This window comes from Schistocerca gregaria, chromosome 1 (genome assembly GCF_023897955.1).
Source record: "Schistocerca gregaria isolate iqSchGreg1 chromosome 1, iqSchGreg1.2, whole genome shotgun sequence".
NCBI lineage: Eukaryota > Metazoa > Arthropoda > Insecta > Orthoptera > Acrididae > Schistocerca > Schistocerca gregaria.
In genome coordinates this window covers 682206043-682229366 of record NC_064920.1, presented here as the reverse complement: position 1 = coordinate 682229366, position 23324 = coordinate 682206043, and the positions used below count along the sequence as shown (strand labels likewise).

General features: G+C 36.5%; 1 protein-coding gene across 5 annotated transcripts in view; it reads right to left on the bottom strand.

Moving 5' to 3' along the window:
* LOC126363457 (tumor susceptibility gene 101 protein) overlaps positions 1-21234 on the bottom strand; it is a 126471-nt gene extending 105237 nt beyond the window's left edge. The window contains exons 1-3 of one of the 5 annotated variants that reach the window (XM_050007969.1): positions 21119-21234; positions 20745-20826; positions 2283-2369 (exon numbers count right to left, since the gene is read on the bottom strand). In XM_050007969.1, the coding sequence (XP_049863926.1) occupies positions 2283-2295 (13 nt within the window). In that variant the 5' untranslated portion in view covers positions 2296-2369; positions 20745-20826; positions 21119-21234. Of the gene's footprint in view, positions 1-2282; positions 2370-20744; positions 20827-21045 lie in introns of all 5 variants that reach the window. The other 4 variants (XM_050007967.1, XM_050007968.1, XM_050007963.1 and 1 more) reach the window with 4 other exon arrangements.
* Between the last annotated feature and the right edge of the window lie 2090 nt (positions 21235-23324).

The following is a 23324-nucleotide window of genomic DNA, read 5'->3' as shown; positions in this document are numbered from 1 at the left end:
CTTCTGTAACACAACATTTTGAAAGCTTCTGTTCCGTTCTTGTTTTAAATGTTTATCATCTACAAGAAACAACATTCCAACACAAATACCTATCAGGAGTTCTTAACACTTAAATTTATATTCAAAGCTGAACAATTTTAATTTTTTAAGAACTGCTTTTCTTCCTATTGATGGTCTGCATTTTATATTCTCTATACTTCTGTCAATTTCTGTTATTTTACAGCCCAAATACCAAAACTCAATAACCACTTTCAATGTGCAGTTTCTTAATTTAACTTCTTCTGCATAAGCTGATTTACGCTGACTACATTCCATTATCCTTGTTTTACTTTTGTTAATGTTTTTCTTGTTAACTATTTCCAAGGTATGATCCATTTAATCAACTGCCAGTTTAGTCCCTCTGTCACATATGAAAGAGTTACAATATCTTTAGTAAATGTTAAAAAATGTGAACTATGATCTGACTTCCAAAGATACATGACAGCTTAGAATATCCAAAAACATCCAGGCTTAAGCACAGAAAATAACTGGAGTGTAAATAACGTTAATGTAACTGGTTGAGTCAAGGCTTCATAAGCTGTTATTAACAGTTCACCTTAGCGGAACTGAAAACCCTGGCATTTGAGGGCAACAGCTTGCAGTGAAGCAAAGTTTACAATATCTTTTGGCTGTTATGGGCAAGTTATTTGTTTAGGTAGTTTTACATGAGAAGCAATATACAACCTAGAAGTTGTAGTTGGTGGTTTACATGTTGAAGTGAGTGCACAACTGAACAGAACCTAGTACAAAACAAACAAAAATCCAGCTGTTTTGGGCTGCAGACCTAGACTTACCATAGAAAATCAAAGACCTATAAGTAAGCATAAGTGAAATGCTGAAAGTGAAATGGTGAAGGTGACGAAATCTGGTGCATTCCTAAGGCAGCAACACATAGTAAAACTAGGGGTAGAAAAAAAGAGAAATCAACAGTACTGAGAATTTAAAAAAAGCGCTGAATTTGAATTTTCAAACCTGACAGAGGAAGAAACTGAAAACTAATTTTAAAGCACGTTAAATCTGAAAAAAATAACATAAAATAAAAACAAGGCTTCAAGAAAAGTGATATAGATTAATCTTCTGATAGTCAAGATGATGAAATCTTTTACAGAATGTGTCCGATTTTGAAAATATGGACTTAAAAATGATGATGATCTAAGGACTAGAAATAAATGCTGTAGTTTGCAGGAAAGAACAACAAAGTCCTATTTGCAGAGCAAGTAAAGGAGAAGAAGACAAACTAAAATTCATGCAGCAAGTCTACAGATATTTTGCATTTTGTATCACTATTTCGAAGCATCTGTATCTATAGATAATTTCAATAGAAGTATGCATGAAATAGGATGTAAAATTTGATCTTTAGTTTATTACTAGGAACTGCGTCAAACATTTTAAAATTGTTCAATGTATTGTAGTAACTAAGAGTGCTAATATCAAAAAGAAAATTAACATGCTTCAGAGTGATGGTAACAACTCACTGAATCCTCCCACCCTCACATAAACAGCTACACTGTACCAGCTCAATGTATCTCTCTCTCTCTCTCTCTTCTCTCTCTCTCTCTCTCTCTCTCTCTCTCTCTGTGTGTGTGTGTGTGTGTGTGTGTGTGTGTGGTGTGTGTGTGTGTGTGTGTGTGTGTGTGAGGGGGGGAGGGGGGAGGGGGATGGGGGGAGAGAGAGAGAGAGAGAGAGAGAGAGAGAGAGAGAGAGAGATAGAGAGAGAGACTCTAGACTGGAAAAGGATTCTCCCATGAGCTAGTGAAATTTTTCTGTCTTGTTTATGCACCTCTCAATGACTCAACACTTCAACTATTTGATGAATGATTATCTTTAGTCTGTCACTAGCTGCCTCAGCTGTGTATACTACTCAGCTTTCCCAATGCAAAATAGAACAATAATCACATCACAGTTGCACCATACAGGAACAAGTAAGTCACAACAGGTAAGCACATGCACCAGAATTGCTCTGTCGATAAAATTCTTTTTTTTATGGTAACATATGGTCACATTTACAAACAAAAACCAAATATAATGAAAATCACATTTCAAGTATTGCAACTCAGATGTGTGAACTTTCCCTTACTTAGACACATTATAATTGTAATATTACAGTAAGTGAGAGTGAACGTTGAAATGGAGGGAATTAATGAATGTAAAATAACTGAGTGCACAACGTAAACAACATATTAGACCATATTAACTACCTATCATCAAATTGTCAATATTTTAGTTCTTACACTGAAACTCACCAAATGGATTCATAGTGAGCACCTAGGCCACGGTACTGGTCTAGAGCATTCATAAACATCATTTCTTGTTGCATCAGGATTCTGGTACTGCATAAAAACAACAAAATAATAACCATATCCAGCTGCCATACAACAATGCATCATCATTTCCTAAGAAACTATTACTGTAAAATATTTTCTAACAAAGGAAACATTATGACACAATTATTTCTGGAGGTTTACTGACCCCTTTGCACCAAAAATGAGCACTGAAACAGTATACAGAAAACAGAAAAAATCCAAACAATAGTAGACATTCTAAAACTCTGAAACATGTCACACCTACACAATAATTTACTGGTGCTGCTATACATCAGTGCCCCCCCCCCCCCCTCTTTTTTACACCCAGACAATCCACAGTGGTGGATGTACAAGTCATTTAGCCATTAAGGCAGAAGAAGACATAAAAATAAATTTCTTGGGCGTTATTAAATACACTGAATGGGCAAAAATCACGGGATATGCTTTGGTGTGAGCTGTCATTTACACTCAGGTGATTCATTTGAAAAGTTTCTGATGTGATTATGGCTGCATGACACGAATTAAACAGACTTTGAATGCAGAATGATAGTTGAAGCTAGACGCATCAGAATCATTAGGGAATTCAATATTCCAGTTACACTTGTCCAGAGAGTGCCGAAAATACCAGACTTCATGTATTACCTATCACCACAGACAATACAGTGACCAACAGCCTTCATTTAATGACCAAGAACAGTAGCATTCACATAAAGTTGCCAGTGCTAACAGACCACAGAAATCAATGAGGATGTATGACGAATGTATCTGATAGGAGAGCGTGAAAAATATGGCGTTAAAGAGCTATGGCACCAGACAACTGGATTTGCAGTGGCATTGCTAACAGCATGACATCACCTGCAGTGCCTCTCCTGGTCTCGTGATTATTTCGGTTGGGCCCTAGATGACTGGAAAACTGTGGCCTGGTTTGATGAGTCCCAGTTTCAGTTGGTAGGAGCTGATGGTAGGTTTTGAGTGTGGCACAGATCCCACAAAGCCATGAATACAATTTGTCAACAATGCACTGTGCAAGCTGTTGTGGCTCCATAGTGATGTGGGCTGTCTTTACATGGAATAGGACTGGTTCTTTAGTTAAACTGAACTGATCATTGACTGGAAATGGTTATGTCTAGCTGCCTGGAGAGCATTTGCAGCCATTCACGGACATCATGCTCCCAAACTATGCAGAATTTTTATGGCTGACAATGCATCATGTCACTGGACCATGATTGTTTGCAATTGGTTTTAAAAACATTTTGGACAAGTCTAGTAAATGATTTGGCCACCCAGATCACCTGACATGAATTCATCGAAAATTTATGAAACATAATCAAGAGCTCAGTTCGTGCACCACATCCTGCACCAGCCACCTGCAGAGGCAGCATGGCTCAATATTTCTGCAGCGAACTTCCAACGATTTGTGGAGCCATGTCACATGAGTTGTTGCACTATGCTGGGCAAAAGGAAGTCCAACATGATATTAGGAGGTATCCCATGACTTTTGTCACCTCAGTTTACAGATGAAAGTTAATTAATGTTGCAGAATATCTTGCAAAAACCATCACACTATCAGCAGACCACAAAAGGGGCATAATAGGGGGAGAACATTTTAACAAAAGCAGATATCATTTATTAACCTACTTGCAATAATGTGGGTAGTTGTGGGGAGAGACAATGAGGGGACAAAGGGAGGAGGGGGATCAAAATCGTAAACCATAAAAAAAAATTCAGTACAAACAACACAAACAAAGCAAAATTTAACAAATCTGGCATCTATGAGTTTCTTGTTGCTCATGTCAAAGTCTATAACATATCTCTGAAAGCAGACATCTGCAGGTTAAACCAACCATTATTGTACAACATAAAAGCCTGAAAAACAAATTGACATCTCTAAGCATGACGTGATTCTGAAAATATTTATAAGCACCCCAAAAAAACTTAAAACAGTTGACAAACTTCACCATGCACACACTTTAAACCATAGCTGAAAGTAAAGTTATTAAGATTGTTTTATCCTGAAAAACAACCAACCAGCTGTGTTTGTAGTTAACTAGAGACATATAAGCTGTGATAATTTACACTCATTCAGAACAATGAAGAGGTTGTAAACAAAACCTGAACAGGTCATACTGGTGTGTGTAATGATTTGAAACAGAAATCTGCTTCAACAGACTGATAGAAAATTTATAATTTTAACATCTGGAGTGGTGAAAATACAGAACCCCAATGTTGCTTAATGGCATATTATACAATCGAAGTAAATTAACGAGAACTACAAGTGTCTGTGGGGCTAAGTCGCTCTCACAGATGTGTCACATGATATAGGATTTTCAATGGATCTGTCTCGCGTGTGTTGAGAGTGTTTGCTGAAATATTTGTAAGACTCATAAACGTGTCTTTCAATGACCACTATTTACTTTAACACTCAGTCTAAAACCAATTATTGTGATTATCAATTGTTTCATATGACAGTGCTCTCTCAATAACTTGACCAGTCTCATCAACCACATTGGTATGTGAAAAATGCTCATGCATGTAAGACGTGATCATCAGTGCCATACTCTAAAGAATGTGCAAATTTTTGTGTCTGTTTTTGTAGAGCAAACTGTACAGTTACCTGTTTCTATCTGAAGTCATTTGAAGAATTAAATGAAATCTAACAATTAAATTAAGAGATGTAAAAGGACTCCTTACATCAGCCAAATAACATAAAACGCAATGATCCCTCTGCCTGCTACATCTTCAATCAAGGACTGCACTCCATATTTAATGTGCTTTTTGGTGTGAATAATAATGAATTCAATTTAAAAGATCTGTATTACACAACAGCAACAAACAGACCTGGCCTCCTTGGAGGTTTCAACACTGAAACTGGCACCAATGACTGAGGCAGTCAAAGCAACAATGATCATAAAACTACAAAAGTGCAACTAAAACGCGTACAAACCTCTACATGTTTAGTGAGCTAATAACGAGGCAGCTGTGTCATATCTCAAAGAGGAACTTAAAACATTCACCTCTGAGCAGTCTTCTGTAGTACAACTGTGGCTCAAGTTTAACCCTTGAGCAGGTGCACTGATTTTCTTAACACGAGCAGGTGTGTGGTGTATTTTGTACACATGTAAAGAATAGCTGTTTTTTTTCCCCGAGGTAAACATGTATGAGCAAAAGTACAGTTTAACCTTGGTTTAATCAAACAATCATAAAATAAACTCATATATGTTAAATCACTGTTTAATTAAACAATAACACAATTTAGCTTTTGCTGGATCATTCTGTTGCCATGTACAAGTTCTACTCCTCAGTAATGGACCCCTCAGAGCATTAAAGAGCACAGTTGCATCAGACCCCTCCAAACTGCTTATTCAATTACTAATTATCTCGTAGACAAATGCCTCATTGTGGGGTTATACTGCTAGCTCAGAATCTGAGTGATAGATCATAAATTTTTTCTCACCTAGCTCGCAGTTTTTATGACAACGTACCACTTATCACTGTATTAGCTGAGGCAATGATGAAAGAATAGGTAGAGGCTCGAAATTGGGAAACAACAACAACAGAATGTTACACAACAATGTTATTTGTGATTGGCAGACTTTATATGTGGGCAAGCCTGCTCGACGGTTAATAGAATAGCTGACCATTCACTGGCTGGATATGAGCTTAGCAGAACAGTTCATGGTGGGAAAGACTTTCCATGATACAAAACCACTGTAAAGGAATTTCTAAAGGAACAGTAGTGACTGCATAATAGTTTAAAATAAAACATTGTGAAATAGATACAGACATGTCAAACGAAACGTGCTTAGCAGCCAAAACGACAAGATAAGATGTGAAGCCTATTGACTGCGATGGCAGGATCTTATTGAAAGATCTCTCACAAAACCTAAGAAATTCTAGTCATATATGAAGGATGTCAGTGGCACCAGAGTAGTGTCAAGATGCTCACGGATGCAAAGGAACAGAAACTGAGGGTAGCAAGGTGAAAGTTTAGTGTCTGAGAAACAGTTAAATTTGTTAAAATTCAACAATATTCTACGGTCCAATTATATCTCTATCAGACTGTATACATAATTAGCAGCTGAATTAGCCCTTTATTTAACTACAATACACTGTAGATCCTTTGAACAAACTGTTTCGTTCAGCAGTTTGAAGTAAGCACAGGTCACGCCCACCTATATGGAGGTTAGCAAAAGTGATCCACAAAGCTACTGTCCAATGTCACTGAAATCCATCTGCTGCATTTTTCTAGCGAATATTTTGAGCTCGATCAAAATGACCTTCATACAAATTAGCATGGGTTTCACCTTGCATCCTGGCATCCTGAAAGCCATGAATCAAGGCAATCGAGTGAATGCTGAATGTTTTCTATTTCTTGACTTCTGAAAAGCATCTGACTCGGTACCACACCAACATTTTTTAACAAAACTACTATCATATGAGATATCAAACACCATTTTCTGACTCGATACAGGATATGTTGGTAGGGAGGAAATAGCATGTTATCTTCAATGGGGAGTCACTGACAAAAGCAAAGTGTGCCCCAAGGGAGGGAATCATAACCAATGCTGTTCATGTTATGTACCAATGATCTGGCAGACAATATTAATAGCAACCTCAGACTTTTTGCAAACTGTGTAGTTACTTAAAATTAAGTACTATCTGAAAAACATTGCACAAATATTGGGTCAGATCTTAATATGATTTTCAGGAGGCACAGAGATTGGCAACTTCCTTTAAATGGGCAGACATGTTGGATTGTACACTTCACTAAATCCAGTAAAGTACCAGGTGGTTATAATTAAACCTTCCCTATTTAACACATTATACCATGGAAACTAATTACTGTAAGAGTACCAAACTTGGCAGCATTAATGTCAAGGACCTGAGGAAGGGAAATAATGATGCAGAATGAATACAGCTGAAACACTTTTAATGTGCTGCTACGGTATATCATACCATTACATACCGATACCATTACTGATACAAAAGGGGCTCAATATGACACCCATCAGTGTCTAGAAGAGTCTGAAAGCACAGGATTGCATTCTGCACAGAAGAACGAAGCATGCCCATAGGTATGCTGGCAACCTCTCTTGATATGCTGTGCTTCAGATCAGAACATGTGTGAATGTTCCTCTGGTAAACCCAGTCCTCCAGGTAGCCCCCCAACCAGAAATCACAGGGAGTGATATCAGGTGACCATGCCAGCCAAGCAATAGGAATAATTTGATCATTTCCAAGTGTGTTTCAGAGAAGCAGGTAAACTTTATGAGAAATGTGCAGTCGGGCCCCATCTTGCATGAAAACATTCCAGTTCAATGTGTCTCTCTCCTGCTGGCGAAGCATATCACAGTAACGTTGGCCAGATACGCTGCACATCCTCGGTCCTTGAATGCCATCCTGTTCGAAACAATGGACCAATAATGAATGCAGCTGTGAAGCCGCACCATACAGTGACACGTTCACCATACAGAGGAGTTTCATGCACAGTGATTTGAGGTGAAGAGCCCCGCATTCACCAATTCTCTGTGTTCACTGCACCCTCAGAGAAAAATGAGCTTTGTCTGTCCATAAGATTATCCAGGGCTAGGCCTTGTCAACTTCAATCCTTGCGCGAAAGTGGAGAATGAAGTGAACATGCTGTCGTGTGTCCTGTGGTGCAAGCTGCTGTATGATACGGATCTTGTATAGATACCATTTGAGAATGGTTCGAAGCACGTTCTGAACAGTGGATTATAGAATGTTCAACTGTTGTGACACAGTACGCGCACTGCCTGACGATTGGGAATTGCACACAGTGTTGTCTGCCATAGCAACAGTGATTTCATCAACCACCTGTGGTGCAACCGGTCATCGGCCTCTCTGTGTAGTGATGTCCAGTTCTCGAGTTGATTCGGACTTTCTCATCATTAGCTTAATTTTGAGCTTGATGTCCTGCAGTATATGTTAATGACCAACTCAACTGCTTGAACAAGGCATAAAAGGCTGAAACCTGGGTTGTAATTACATAGACAACAATACAGTCAAATGGCGGTATGTTCATTTAAAAATTATTGTATGACTGTTGCTCAGTGATGTCAAAAACTGTTTCTTCATCATGTTCTGCATAGCAGGTGGAGAAAGATGACCCTTCTGTAATCCTTTCAGCCACCGATATTCAATGACTGATCACAGTACCCGGTAGCCATAGTTGAAATTTGTCGGTGGTGCTGTGACACATGGAAATCATGCACCCCATACTCTGAACATTAATGCTACCAAGTTTAGTACTCTTGCGGTAATTAGTTTCCATGTTATAATGAGTTTAATAGGGAAAGTTTAATTATAACTAACCATTAGTATCCTATGACAACAATGTCAATCGATACAACCAATACTTATATAAGAAGAAACAGGAAATCGCTTAAAGAGTGTGAGAACATTGTCATTAAAGAAAAAGCCAAATAAATTCTAGGAGTCAAGTAGCCACTCTATTCAAGAATCACTTCCCTGAAGTATCTGAGATGTTTAACAAGGGTAGTACAAGTGATAAAGCAATAGAATATACACAAGAAGCAATGCCACATACATACAGACAAATCAAAGTTAATCCATGTTCTGCCTCATAATCAAAAACTCTCAATGAGTAAGTAATATCTTTTAGTACTAAAACCTTGTTTATCCCATACAATCAATGCATTCAGTTACAGATGCAATACATCACTATCACAAGAGATATTTCCATCTAGACTGAAATATCCGAATGTTTACAACAAACATGGCACGACAGATGTTAATAGTTACCAACAAGTCTCACTGCTTACCTCCTCCTTGATGGTACTGAAAATATCATGCACATAAGAATCTTAACACACCTGTTTCAAAATAAGATACTGAGTCAGTTTAAAACTGGGTTTTTAATGGGCTCTCTAAGATCAGGCCAGTTTTCAATTCAAGAGTCAAATCACACAAAATCAGAATGACAATATACTGCCACAACAGCTATTTTCTGTTACTTGTCAAAAGCATTTTGACTACACAGTTCACAGAATTCTTCCAGAAAATCTCAAATATTACAGCATCAGCGATCTAACTGATCTTATTTTTTTACATCCTGTCTAACTTTGTGGATGCAGAATGTTGCTTTAAGAACCTCTGCAGGGATTTATACAATAAAACACAACCTTCAGGGCGATAACCAGTACAGCTGAACCATAGAGATTGATGCTATGCTTTTCTTATATCCAAAGCATTTTCCATCATATATTCGCAAAACAGAAACTGTTTACTTTGCTGATGATGCAAGTGTTACAATCAGGCTTGAAAAAAAGTAGCTCCAACACTCAAAAATATAAATACTGGTTCTCTACATCTGGACTTTCACTGAATTTATGTGAACAGCAACACCTGCTATTCAGGTGGCCTACTGTACAAGACCTGACTACATCTATGGAAATAATGCATGAGGGTAAATAAATAAATGTAACAGAACATTCTAAATTTTTAGATGTCTATATTGATAGAAACCAGAACTGATAGTCACATGTTAGAGTTCATCTTAAATATCTAAGTGGCAAAAGTGTGTTTATGCTCTCAGAGGCTTTTCCATTGCGTGCTGTTACTGGCACTGGCTCACATGATGAATCATAAGAACTCAACATGGTGAATCGTGAGTGAGATGTAGGTAGAGAATGAGCTTCTAGTTAATAATTTCGTATGGTTAGTAAATGAAGTTTGCATGTACTATGTTACATAAGGCTAGAATTTCGCCAGATCACCAGAATTTTCACTAAAATTGGAAATAAAACATACAAATAGGACACTGTGATGATTAGTGTGCATTTTGGGCTATGCTACACATCAAAATCTATTAGGGCAATCTTATTTTTGTGCTGGGATTCGTTGGCTTCACCAACTCAAAAGCAAATTACCACAGTCCAACTTGCACCTAATCTACAAAATGTTTTAATAGGAGGGCTCCAAGAAATGAGAGACAAAATAGAAGAGACGTTTGAACCACAAGGATACACAGTTTATAATAGGAAACCAGGGAAACGGGCATTGATAGAATGCCCCAATTTGGAACAGGATTTGAAGTAAGTATAAAAATAACAGATTCAGTAACTGCTTGTCAAGCAATATAACAAAGAACTAACTTTTAAACAATGAATAAAACTTACACAATAATAAATCTTCATTCTCCTACAAATGAATAAAATATCTAACAAAAACAAAGGAAAATGAAGGTAAATTTTGGGACCTTATCAAACAAACCATGAATAGATAAATAAAATAAATGTGAAAATCTTATTGGGAGAATTCAATGCCTAGTTGGGAAAATAAAAAAAAATATCAAGACAATTGGAAAATGAAGCCCATATAACTTTACAAACAAGAATGACCAAAGGCTCTTAGAACTCTGCAAAGAACACAACAGCTATCTAAATCAACATACTTCAAGAGGTTGGTTGGTTGCTTTGGGGCAGGGGACCAAACAGTGAGGTCTTTGGTCCCATTGGATTAGGGAAGGATGGGAAAGGAAGTCGGCTGTGCCCTTTCGAAAGAACCATCCTGGCATTTGCCTGAAGCGATTAAGGGAAATCGCGGAAAACCTAAATCACGATGGGTGGAGGTTTGAGCCATTGTCCTCCCGAATGCAAGTCCAATGTGCTAACCACAGTGCCTTCTCACTTAGTACTTCAAGAGGAAGTCTCAGCTCAAAATGTGGACATATACAGATTGTAGGAAAGGACAATGCAGCTAGACCATGTTTGTATATATAAAAAAATTCATAAGGAAACTTACAACATTAAAAGTATTGGGAACTGTAGATATAGACTCAGATCACTACTTAGTTAAAATAAAAATCAAATTTGCTATATCAAAGGGGAAGAATGGAAAAATCAATAAAAACAAATGGGAGCCACAAACCGCATCAGCTAATGAAAAATGACAAATATCAACAAGTAACACACACCATTCAATTGACAGATGATCTAGGAGAACTGGTACAAAGTCTAAAACCCAAGCCAAGAATGTATCTCCCTTGAACACCAGAAAGTAAAAATTTTCATGAAGAAAGACATCAGTCATGATTAAAGTTTAAAAGACAAGAAATGCCATCAACCTCAAAATGAAAGGAAAAGATTCACTCAAAATATTAGGAGACTCAAAAGAGGACTTCATAAAGACATAATAAATTTTATAGAAGATAACAACAACAAAACCAATTTCAGAAACTACTACAAAAGTTTTGGGAAACAACAACAGCATGAGCCTCCTACACTAATACTAAAGGATGAAGATGGAAGAATGGCACACTGTAACACAGAAAATACTGAAATAATGGCAAAAGCATTTAATAAACTTATGAAATGTAAAGAACTCTTACAAATCAATGTAAATATCCTGATAAAAACTAAACCCAACAAATCTGACCCTCCAACTTTCCAAAAACTAGAAAATAATTGTAATGCATTTGGAGAAGATAAGTTTTTTTTTTTTTATGTGGAAACATTTAAGTGATGCAATTAAGTACTCCATGCAAATGGCTCTAACAAAAGTTTGGATAACAGAACAATTCCCAGAACATTGGATCACAGCCACCATTCACCTAATAAACGAGGAAGGAGATCAGAGCAATCTGAAAAACTACAGAGAAATCATTCTGCTAGACTGCACATAAAATCTTATATGGAAGAATCATGGAACAACTAGTACAGGACTTAGAAGAATATCTGGGATGTGTCAGACCATGGAGAAACTGTGCAGATCAGATCATTAGTTTAAACATAATTATGGAATACTACAGAAAATGGAACAAATCTCTGTTAGTAACATTTGCAGAATTTTAAGACGGCATATGACAGCCTTAACAGACCTCCAGCATTAAATTTTTTTTAAGAAAGCTACCACTTCTCTAAAACTAATTAAACTAATACAACTTACTCTAACCAATACCAAATCAAAAGTCAAATTTAGATGAGAAATTTCTGAATCATTCCCCATAAAAACAGACTTAAGGCAGTATTACTGCCTATCACCATTACTACTCAACTGTTCACTAGAATATGTTGAATGTCCCTCATTAACAGCCATCAGGCTCATTTTCTTTGATGTTTTGGCACATAGTTGCAATTCAGTTTTTGCTATATGTAGCCGGAGTTGGTCCAAACAAATATTGTTCATCACATCTTTCATGCCACTTCCAGTGTTGACACAGTTCTTTCCCATTAAAAACAAAATGATTTTTAAAATGGAATTTTATGTGCCTGTAGAGTGATCCCACATTAGTCTAATGCAACATTTTTACTCCAGCAGTGTTTGAGCAGTGCTGCTGCATGGCAGGTCAGGGTGCTGCTGTAGCTGCTAGAGTACAAGTTGTTCTTTGTGTTTAACTGTCACTGTTAATACATATTGATAAAATGAATACCACACTTGACTCATTTGAAATCGCTTAACCAAATGGGCACATAAAAATTCACTTTGAAAACTATTCTGTTTGTAACAGGAAACAAACTGACACATTCAATTAACACTGGGTGTCATATGAAATACGTGACAAGCTACATTTGTTTGGGCTGGTCTCTGGTACACACTGCAAACACAAAATTACAGATACCTTCAGAAACACCAGAGAAAATGCATCTAATGACGATTAGATAAGACACCCTGAATAATGAGAGAATGACACAAGAATAATCCAAAGGATTGGAAGAACAGAAAATTATACAAGTTCAAACTGCTTGGGATCTGCTGATGATCTTGATCTCCTTGGCCAACAATGTTCAAGAAACCAGACAACAAGTTAAACTGCTACAAGAAATATCACAAACAATCAGACTCAGAATGAGATTTAAAAGAAAATGTATGTGTGTGTGTGTGTGTGTGTGTGTGTGTGTGTGTGTGTGTGTGTGTGTGAGAGAGAGAGAGAGAGAGAGAGAGAGAGAGAGAGAGAGAGAGAGAGAGAGAGGGGTTACACAACTGATCCACCACTTGCAAACAAATTTACAATAAAAGAAGAGGAAATCAAAATCGTTGTTAAATTTAAATATTTAGGTGAAATAATGACATACAATATAAATGAGAAACCAATCTTGCAAAACACAATAAAAACTGAACAAAGCAATTTACACTGCCAAAAGCAAGCATGTACAGCAAAGAAAGCCCATTGATTGCTGCAAAATTAAAACACTGTAAAACAGTTTTATGCAGCAGCTCAAACTGTCATCAAAAGAACTAACATAGCAGAAATTGACAAATACTCAAGACAGATTAAACCATAAGTAGGACATGCATAAACAAACAACATCAGGTAGGCTATGTGCACAATGAAGAATAGTTTTAAATGAAATACTATGCAATGAAATAGAACAGTTAGAGAGAGTGATCAGGAAGAAACGCATCTCATTCATTGAACATCTTATTAGAACAGTAAAAAACATAATTAGCAAGATGATGATAAAAAAATGGTGGAATATTAAGAGCAACATTAAATGGATTACAGAAATTAATGAAGACATAAGAGAACACCAACTACAGTATATGACCTAATAAGCAAAACAGACAAAACCTGAGTACGGCAATGAACATAAACATAATACAAATGAAGATCAGTAAAAGAACCATAGGAGGTGTGATACAAAAAAAAAGATTGAAAGAATGAAGAAATTCTGGATAGACAGAAGAGCATAAACTTTATATAGCAATACATTATAACAATCCTTTATATAACCACTGTTTTATTGAATCGTATTACTGAAATATTATTGCACTGAATAGGGTTACCAAACAATAACTACTCCATGTATAAACCCTTGTATAATCGACAACAGTGGTCCAATGAATGCCATGAAATAACTAAGTTGCAATAATGATATATGTAAATCAAACAAAATATTTAAAACAAAGATGCTGTGACTTACCAAACGAGAAAGCGCTGGTAGACAGACACAATAAAAAACACACAAACACACACACAAGTTTTTTATTGTGTCTATCTACCAGCACTTTCTCGTTTGGTAAGTCACAGCATCTTTGTTTTATACATATTTTTTTCCCACGTGGAATGATTCTTTCTATTATATTCCAACAAAATATTTATTATCACATATCATGCTTCATCCAATTATAGATTACAATATGGGTGACTAATCAATTATAAGGCTACATACAGGCTAATAAATTTAATCCAAGTTTATAATACATATATTGTTACTTTTTCAAACATTAAAGGAGGCCGCTCACTGAAAAGCAGAATGAATTGGGAGGGGGTAACATCATGGAGAGAGGGGGGACTGCTGGTGCAGGATATGGGGAATGTGAACTACCAGAGATGGAGCCCAGAACGAATAAGGGAGCAAACAATATGTTGCAAGGATATGTCCCTTCTGCATGGTTCAGAGAGGCTGGTGGTGGAGGGGAGACATATGATTCCTGTGGCAGGGGTTGGGATGGGAGTGGCATAGGGATGGATTAGGATGTAGTGCAGGTTGGGTGAGTGATGGAACATCGCTTTAGGAGAGATGAAAAGGATCTTGTGTAGGATGTACCTCACTTCATGGATGATTCTGTGTGACAAGGGGGGTGCTCTTTCATGGCTAATTCTTGGGTGTAGTGGAAATTTGGGGGTGTTTGAGGATATGGCACAGGAAATCTTTTTTTACAGTTTGGTGGGGTAGTCGCTGTTCTGGGCTCATAGGCAGCACACCGCACCTGGTACACGTGGCACTCGGATACCACAGTGCAGCTACAACACCTGAGGATGGGTTTATAACAGTCTGAAACCCATCATGTGAAAATAAAGAAATTTGCTACTGAAGTGGTATTTTCAACATCTGCAAAAAAGAAGAAGAAGAAGAAGAAGAAGAAGAAGAAGAAGAAAGGTGAATGGGTAATGGCGGCTCAAAATGGGCCAAGAAATTGGAAACAATGCTTGCAAAAGATTTATAATTGCACATAAGAAATTAGTTCAACTGAAAATGAAAACATAGCTCACAGCTGCAAGCTAGTCCATTTTCTCTATGCAAATCTCACTGGAGTAGTCACCACTGACTGAATGTTTTTAAAAAATTCCAAAATCACAAAAGATGTGAGGATGGGTTGCTTATTGTCAGAGCTGACATTTAATTTGTGTACTGAGGAAGCACTGAGAGATATAAACGACTCTTGATGAAAAAATTTACGTGATCCACTTGTAATGTACGAGTAGTCCCCAAAAGTAAACAGGAAGTGAGTGAGATGCTTAATGAAATGGAACATATGCCAGCTGATCATTACAGTATAAACCTAAACTAAAGGCAACCTGAGAAATAGTGTGGACAACAGATGGACATGCTGGATGACTCAGTGTCCAACATGAGCATGATTCTGGAAGAAGATCAATTTTACTGCTTCGGAAATAGAACAGATGAAGAATGAAAATGCAAGAAGGCAAAGTAGCAGGGGATTTCTATAAAAAGAAACAACAGTTACCACCCAAAAATATAAAAACTGAGAACAAACAAACTTAATTAAAAGAAATGTTTGGGCATAGGGTGGTATTACTGTAAAACGTGAGCAATGGGAAAGACATAAATGAAATGATCAGAAGCAACTGAAATGTGCTGTTAAAGGAGATTGTTGCAGATCAGATGCAATGATCAAGTAAGGAATGAAAAACATATTGCGAAGAGTAAAGGAGAAGAATGGTAACAAAGAATGAATCAAAAAGATCGGTCTGATGATGTTCCCAGCTACGTACACGTGGCAAAAGCTACAGTGGATTGTTTTACCTCTGACTTTGGCATAGATGCTCAAAATTCTGACTACTGCTTCTTAGCAATGTAATTTGACGATTTACCAACTGTTTATTCTGATGAAGCCACCCGTAATAAGTGTCGGAATCTAGGTCAATGTACACCTAATGTTTAGGTGCAACAGGTTGGCTGTTTAACCTTATATTGGAATCAAAAAGAGAGAATAGTAGGCCACACATTTCAGGATTAATAAACAATGCGTTTCCAAGCTGACAGACCAATGACGTTATTTACATGGCAGATATGCGAGCCATAAGGAATGATGAATGGATCACATCATTAACAACACAAAAATCAACAAAACGAAAACCAACAAACTAACCGGATCACCACAGTGGTAGGAGATGTGGATGAGGATATCCTTTCTTAAGAACATGAAACCTACAGAGGAAAAATAAAACTAACTGAATAGCCACAGTGGTAGGTTACGTTGATGATGATATCCTTAATTAAGAACATGAAACCTGTTAAAAACTTGAAGATATCAGCCAACAGAGCAAAAATACAGCCCCCCCCCCCCCCCCCCAATGAGGGCAACAGCAGCAATATAATTCACAATGCACAAAAAAAATATTGTTGTGACACATTAGTTGGCCTTCCCTCCTCACAACAATACTTTCCTTCATCCTAACCTAATCATGAATAGAATAGATATCTTTGCTCCATCAATTTGCTCCCATCTGTGGGATGGGGGAATAACAAAGCAGTTGAATAGTTAGAGAAGGCTGTAGGAGCTCTGATGCCTTGATGTCAGTATGACTCTCATAAAAAGAACAACTGCCAGCAAATGAAGTGGGGAAGAGAGAGAGAGAGAGAGAGAGAGAGAGAGAGAGAGAGAGAGAGAGAGAGAGAGAGAGGTGTAAGGACTGTGTTGACCATGCAATACTTTTGCATAAACTGACAAATTGTGGGGCTAGGGAAAAAGCTCAGCCATAATCCATACCATAACTGAGAGTAGGAAATTGAAGGTTGTCTTGTAAGTCAACAAATAGGGAAGAAATTTGAATGAGCATAGTGTTAAGTAGGGTGCGGCCACAAGGTTATGTCACGGATCTGTTACTTTTCTTGATGCAGCCTACATCAACAATCAGCCACTATATATGACTCAAGAAAAATCTCTCATCCCGGATGACACGTTAATATATACAAATGTGATGAAGAAAGTACCACACAAAAAGACTTTGTAAACAGTAGAATTACTGCATTATCCAAGAGGACAATTGCATAGGAATGTACGAATTATTGAACACCAGCCCTTCTGTCAGATGCATCAGAAGTACTACCGTAAATAGAGAGAGAGATTTACAAAGAAAACAGATTGCAACTTAGCCAATGATCAATTTTGCTTCACAGCATGGAAAGGATCAAGGGAAGCAATCTGAAACAAAGTCAAATTTTGAAAATTTTTTTAGAAGTAAACAGAAAAACATATACTGCAGTTAACTGAACTAGAACAGAAAGTTGATATGGTTGATTGAAGTTATTACTTAAAGCACTGAGCAAAGTAGAGCATGACTGGAAGGACAGATGACTAATTACAAGTATATATGAAAGTGAAACTGGTGAACTGGATATTAATGACAGTAAAAAAGGAGCAAAAATCAGAAGGTGCCCTCTATCACCTTATTTGTCTGATATGTTCATCAAGGAGACACTAAAAACAATGAAAGAAAAGATGATTGGAATCAAAATCAACGGTATACATATTCACTGTGTCAGATTTTCCTGTGATGCTGCAAGAGTGGCAGAAGCAGAGAAAGAAGTAGGCCTAAATAAAATGCTTAATGTCTAAAAGAGATAACAAAAACTACAAATACAAAGAAGACAGAAGTCATGGTCATAGGCAAGAAAGGAGACTGAAATAAGACTGACACAAGAGTAAGCTGTGAGCAACTTGAGGTAGTAACAAAATTTCACTAGGCCTATCTCGGTAGGAATGCAGAGGGATACACTAGATGTCACAAGGAAATCAAGACAAGAAAAGGACAGGCAAAGAGTGCCTTCCCAAAGATGAAGAACCTTCTGCTAAAGAAGCAGAAAAGCTTCATTAAGACTTTTGTATGGGGCGTCCCGCCATATGAACGTGAAACCTGGTGCTTGGGAAAGCTGTCCCAACATACATATGTGAAACTTGGCAGTTGGCAAAGACCGAGAAATCTTGTACACATCGAAGATGACAAAATGAAGTTGTGAAGGAAAATTACAAGAACTAGCTGGAGGGATAAGGAAATGAATTAGGTGGTTCTACATGAAATACAGCAAAATGCACTGGACACTTAATCGGATATGATATTCTGTTATAAAATATTTCTGAGAGCAAGATTATATGGAAGAAAATGAGGGTAAGATCAAGGACATCCTATTTAAAAAAAATATGTTTACTGAGATGGGATGTTCTTCACAGATGGAGGTGACGCGGACAACTGAAGAGAGGAAGCTGTGGCTGCAGAGACCAGGCTTAGTCTTTCGAAAGAAGAAGAAAATGACAAGTGTCAGTGTGAAAGATGTGGAACAAAATGTAGAAGATATATTGTAGATAATAGGTTAGGTGGTAAAATCAGCAGATACCTTTCAAAGAACAGCTTTAACATTCAACTACAAAAAAACGCAAAGCATATAGTTTATGACACAGTACTCTTGTAAATGTCGGTAAAGAAGACCATTTTAAATTCTTAATCTGAGGGTAGATGGAAAGCTATCTTGGAAGTACTATGTACAAGAATTTTTGCTACCTTCATTATGACAATCTCCACTCTGACACAACCACAAAGGATAGTTTTCTTTTGTGGAGGTATGTACCATCTATGCAACTAAATGAAGGTAGTTTGTTTATTGCCATACGTGTTTCCCTTCTTTTATTTGGGAATCATCATCAGTGGCCTGAAATAAATGTTTCCTTTTACACATAAAATAAACATATTATATGGTAGATATAATATGCTGCTCTATTACACGTTGTCATGTTTTTATCTTGTTTTTCGCTTAGATGCAACTTCTGTAGCACAAGTTTCATATTGTGAATGCGTCGTTCGGAAAACAGAACTTGTGCTACAAAAGTTGCTTCTAAGCTAAAGAGCATGACAAAAACACGACAAAATGCACCATAGCTGCATATTATATCTACCACCTAATACATTAATGGTGTAAAAAAGGAGACATGTATTTCAGGCCACTGATGATGCTTCCCAAATAAAAGAAGCGTAACGCATATGGCAATAAACAAACTGCCTTCATTTAGTTGTATAGACAGTACATACCTCCATCAATTCAGGGCAACTACATGAATGATAGAAAACAGATGAAAATGATTGTTTTCTTTTCTTACTTTCACACTATTATCTCATGTGGTAATATATTCTGGGCCAACTCAGTGCACTTACCAAGAATTTTCTTACCCCAGAAAACGGTGGGCAGAATGATCCATGATGTCAGTTTGCCAACTTTGTGTAGGCTGGTGTTTGAATGTCTTTGAATTCGAACACTGTCTTCCCTTGATTTTGCTGTTTACAACATTCATTTAGAAGAAACGGCAACATTTATTTGGTGAACATAAGACAGAAAAATAGTTGCACTTGGGTAACATTTCCTTAAGCATTGTACAGGAAGGAGTTCACTATTGATGTTTCATTTTCAGTAGGCTTCAAGTACAACAGAAAAAAGACAGATAAACGTAAGGTTCTCAAATCTCTGTTGAAAGGTTTCCTTGTAGTACACTGATTCTATTCTGCAGAGAAGTTCTTTGCATGATGCGCATCATGTGACACTTAGTGCACAGTGAAACACTACATGAAACTGCCTTGGGCAAAATACACTGTAGACAATACTAGAATTTTAAATGTGTCCTAAAGATGATCTTTAAGACTAAAGTTGATTCATTAATGTTGTATGTATAACATAATGTTTGTTTTTGAACTAATTATATTGTTACAGTAATGGCCTACCATATATCAATATATATTTCTCTTAATATGTATATAGTTGTATGTAAGCTTATGTAACTTAAATGATACGATCAATTGCATTTCTATACTCAAAAATGGATACTAAATAAATAAAAACTTTTCTCTGTAATGACTTGTTTATTTCTATAAGCTTGTTTCGTTCTCACATGACTAATATTTTTGTTTATAAATTTTCAGCACCCTGAAAATTATATACTGACTCAGCTTTGGCTTCAAAGGGCACACAGAAACTGACAAACAAAAATAAATATGTGAAGTGAAGAAATCTTGTTATCATACTGTGGTCCTGTTGAAAGTATTCACACCTGTTCTCCAACGGCAGTCACACGGTCAACATTTGGATTACGAACTTCATGCTGTCAACATCCACTCATTTATGATTAAGTAGTATTTCTTTAAAAATAAACTATGTTAGTATTTTAACTGAGCAACTTACGGTGGATATGAATAAAGCTAGTAAGTTAACTATGAAAAATGTACCCAGATATGGGAACTGGTGGAGACACTACATAACTCAAACATTTACAACAAAATCAAATAGTTAACAACACGGGAAATATTTACAAAATATTGATACAGTTGAGTCACATCCATTTTACACAGCTGATGGTTTTATGTTTCTTAAGGTACAACTTACACTCGCAAAGTGACAAAAAATTTATTACCTTGGACAAATACTGCTTTATTTTTCCCTCTTCGGAATGAAGCATCTCCGCTTCCTTTGTGACTTCACACTAAGTTATAATCCTGTGAACATACGTCTCGTATAAGGGACTTCGCAACAATTTCTTACAAATCCTTGATTATACTGACGCAAAACGAAACTAGCGACTGAACTACCGTCTTTATTTTATTTCAGTTTATTTATTGTGGTTGACAAACCAGGATGATTACACGATATTCCTCTAGCGAAATGTCAACACACAAGCTAGATTTTATTTAGCGTGAATATACACAGATACTAACCAATAACACTAACGTTCACGACTTTTTCCACTAATGGTTAAATATAATTATTTATTTTTGTCGTTTCACTTACGAACAAAAACACACAGATTTTCTTGTCATTAATTAAACACTCAGGCAACCATATGATTCTGAGACAGAAACTATTCCAGAGATTCTCGGTATAATGAAATGCCATAGTGTGGTTACAAATAGAACCCGTCAGGAAACCGCTTATTGAAAATGTTTATTACTATATTCTTTTTAAAAATTTAGTTTTATTTAAATCAATTCATTTATTATCGCCAAATATATAATTCTTGGAAGGGTCACGACTATGCATGTGGCGCGGATTGCTGGCATTTGTACAAGGATGACTCGTATTGCAGACCTACCGGCATTAGACTCCCGCTTTGTATTATATCACATGCAACTATTGCTGGAATGAGAAGTGTTTACTTGACTAAATGAGAAGTTTTTTTCAGGAGAAAGTGTGGCCCACCAGAGAGCTAGGTCCTCCGCGGCTATATTTTTGTTTTTTGTATATACTAAGTCGCCTGTCTTGTAGGTTAAAATGATTGCTTCACTTTCATTAAATTATAGCTTTTTCTCACAGTCATGTATAATACATAAGAAATAAATATCCAATATTAGAAATATTGCAGTGGGGTATAACGTGTGTGAATGAGAGTTGGCTTAAGGAAAACAAGTACAAGAAGTGTGGTCCAGTTGGTTTTGATCTTTTCGTTGATTATGATTGATAAAGTATAGAAAATGAAGTGTATCAATACAAGTTACAATTGTTCTTAACCTTAAGATACTGCCACATCAGCCATGTCAATGATACGGGGCCCATTCGTAAAATGTTTTCCGCAATCTCGCTTAATGTGAACGCTTAAGTCATAGGCCTGGACCTAAACACTTAATTAATCGGGCGGCTAAATGTTGGCAACACTGAACGTCTCAGATTTCCCGCGGCGCACGTCAGCAAACAACAATGACTTCGGTATTTATCCTTTTCAGTTGAATGAGAACAATCTACACGCGTTTATTTCAATCAGTGCACGGTGTTTATGATGTTCAAACGTTGTAAATTTAGTGATTATTTGTTCGTTAATAAATTTATCTGTGAAAGAAAGAGAGATGACCCTACTGGAAACATATAACATAAAAGCCACCATAGACTCTCCTACAAGAGTTACGCTAACAACTATCTCAACAATTGATCAGATATTAATAAACACAAATGTAAATCGCAATTTCTGTGCCGGAAATCTTAATACTGGCTTCAGTGATCACTATGCACAGTTTATTGCTTTGCACACCCCAAGTGAAACAACTGAGAAAAAGTAAAAGAAGCAAGGAAATTCTCTAACAAACAAATAAACCTTTTTGTACAGAGACGAAGTGAAGAAACTTGGTATGAAGTGTATACTTGTGAAAATACTAACAAAAAGTTTGAAAAATTCATGGAAATCTTCATGTCATACTTTGAAGCTGCATTTCCATTAAAAAAACAAAATATCAACCTAACTTCAAAAAGAACAAATGGATTACAACAGGTATTAGAATATCTTGTGCAGAAAAAAGAAGATTACATGATATAGCAAAGACACAGAACATGCCTCATGAATTTCATTTGTTCCTGAAGAATTATAAGAGGATCCTCAAAAATGTTGTAAGGAAAGCTAAAACAATGGCAAATGATAAATACATTGAAAATTCAAAAACAAATCTAAAGCTATATGGGAAGTTATAATAAATCAAACATCAAGTGAAACTAAACAATATAAAAATATGAACTTATGTTATGAAGGACAAATGATTTCTTGCCCAACAGAAATTGCAGGGATCTTCAACAAATATTTTGCAAACGTAAGTGAACAGTTGGTGAGTGGACTGGAAGAACACAACAAAATATCACCTCCATCATGCAATAATGTGAGAAATGTGTCTACATCTTTGTTCCTTTCACCTACTAATACTGAAGAAATTTTATCAGTTATAAAAACCTTGAAAACAGGGTACTCATATGGAATTGATGGAATACCAGATGGAATTATTAAAAAATGCTGTCTTGCCTTAGCTGAACCCTTGACACACTTGTGCAACAGCTCACTGGCATCAGGAACCTTCCCTTCATGCTTAAAAACAGCAAAACTGAAACTACTGTGAAAAAAAGGAAATCCAGCATGTGTTTCAAATTATAGACCAATAGCCCTACTGCCTGTATTTTTAAAAATTTTAGAATTTTTTTTATAAGAGACTGTCTGATTTCCTAAATAAAAATAAAATTCTCT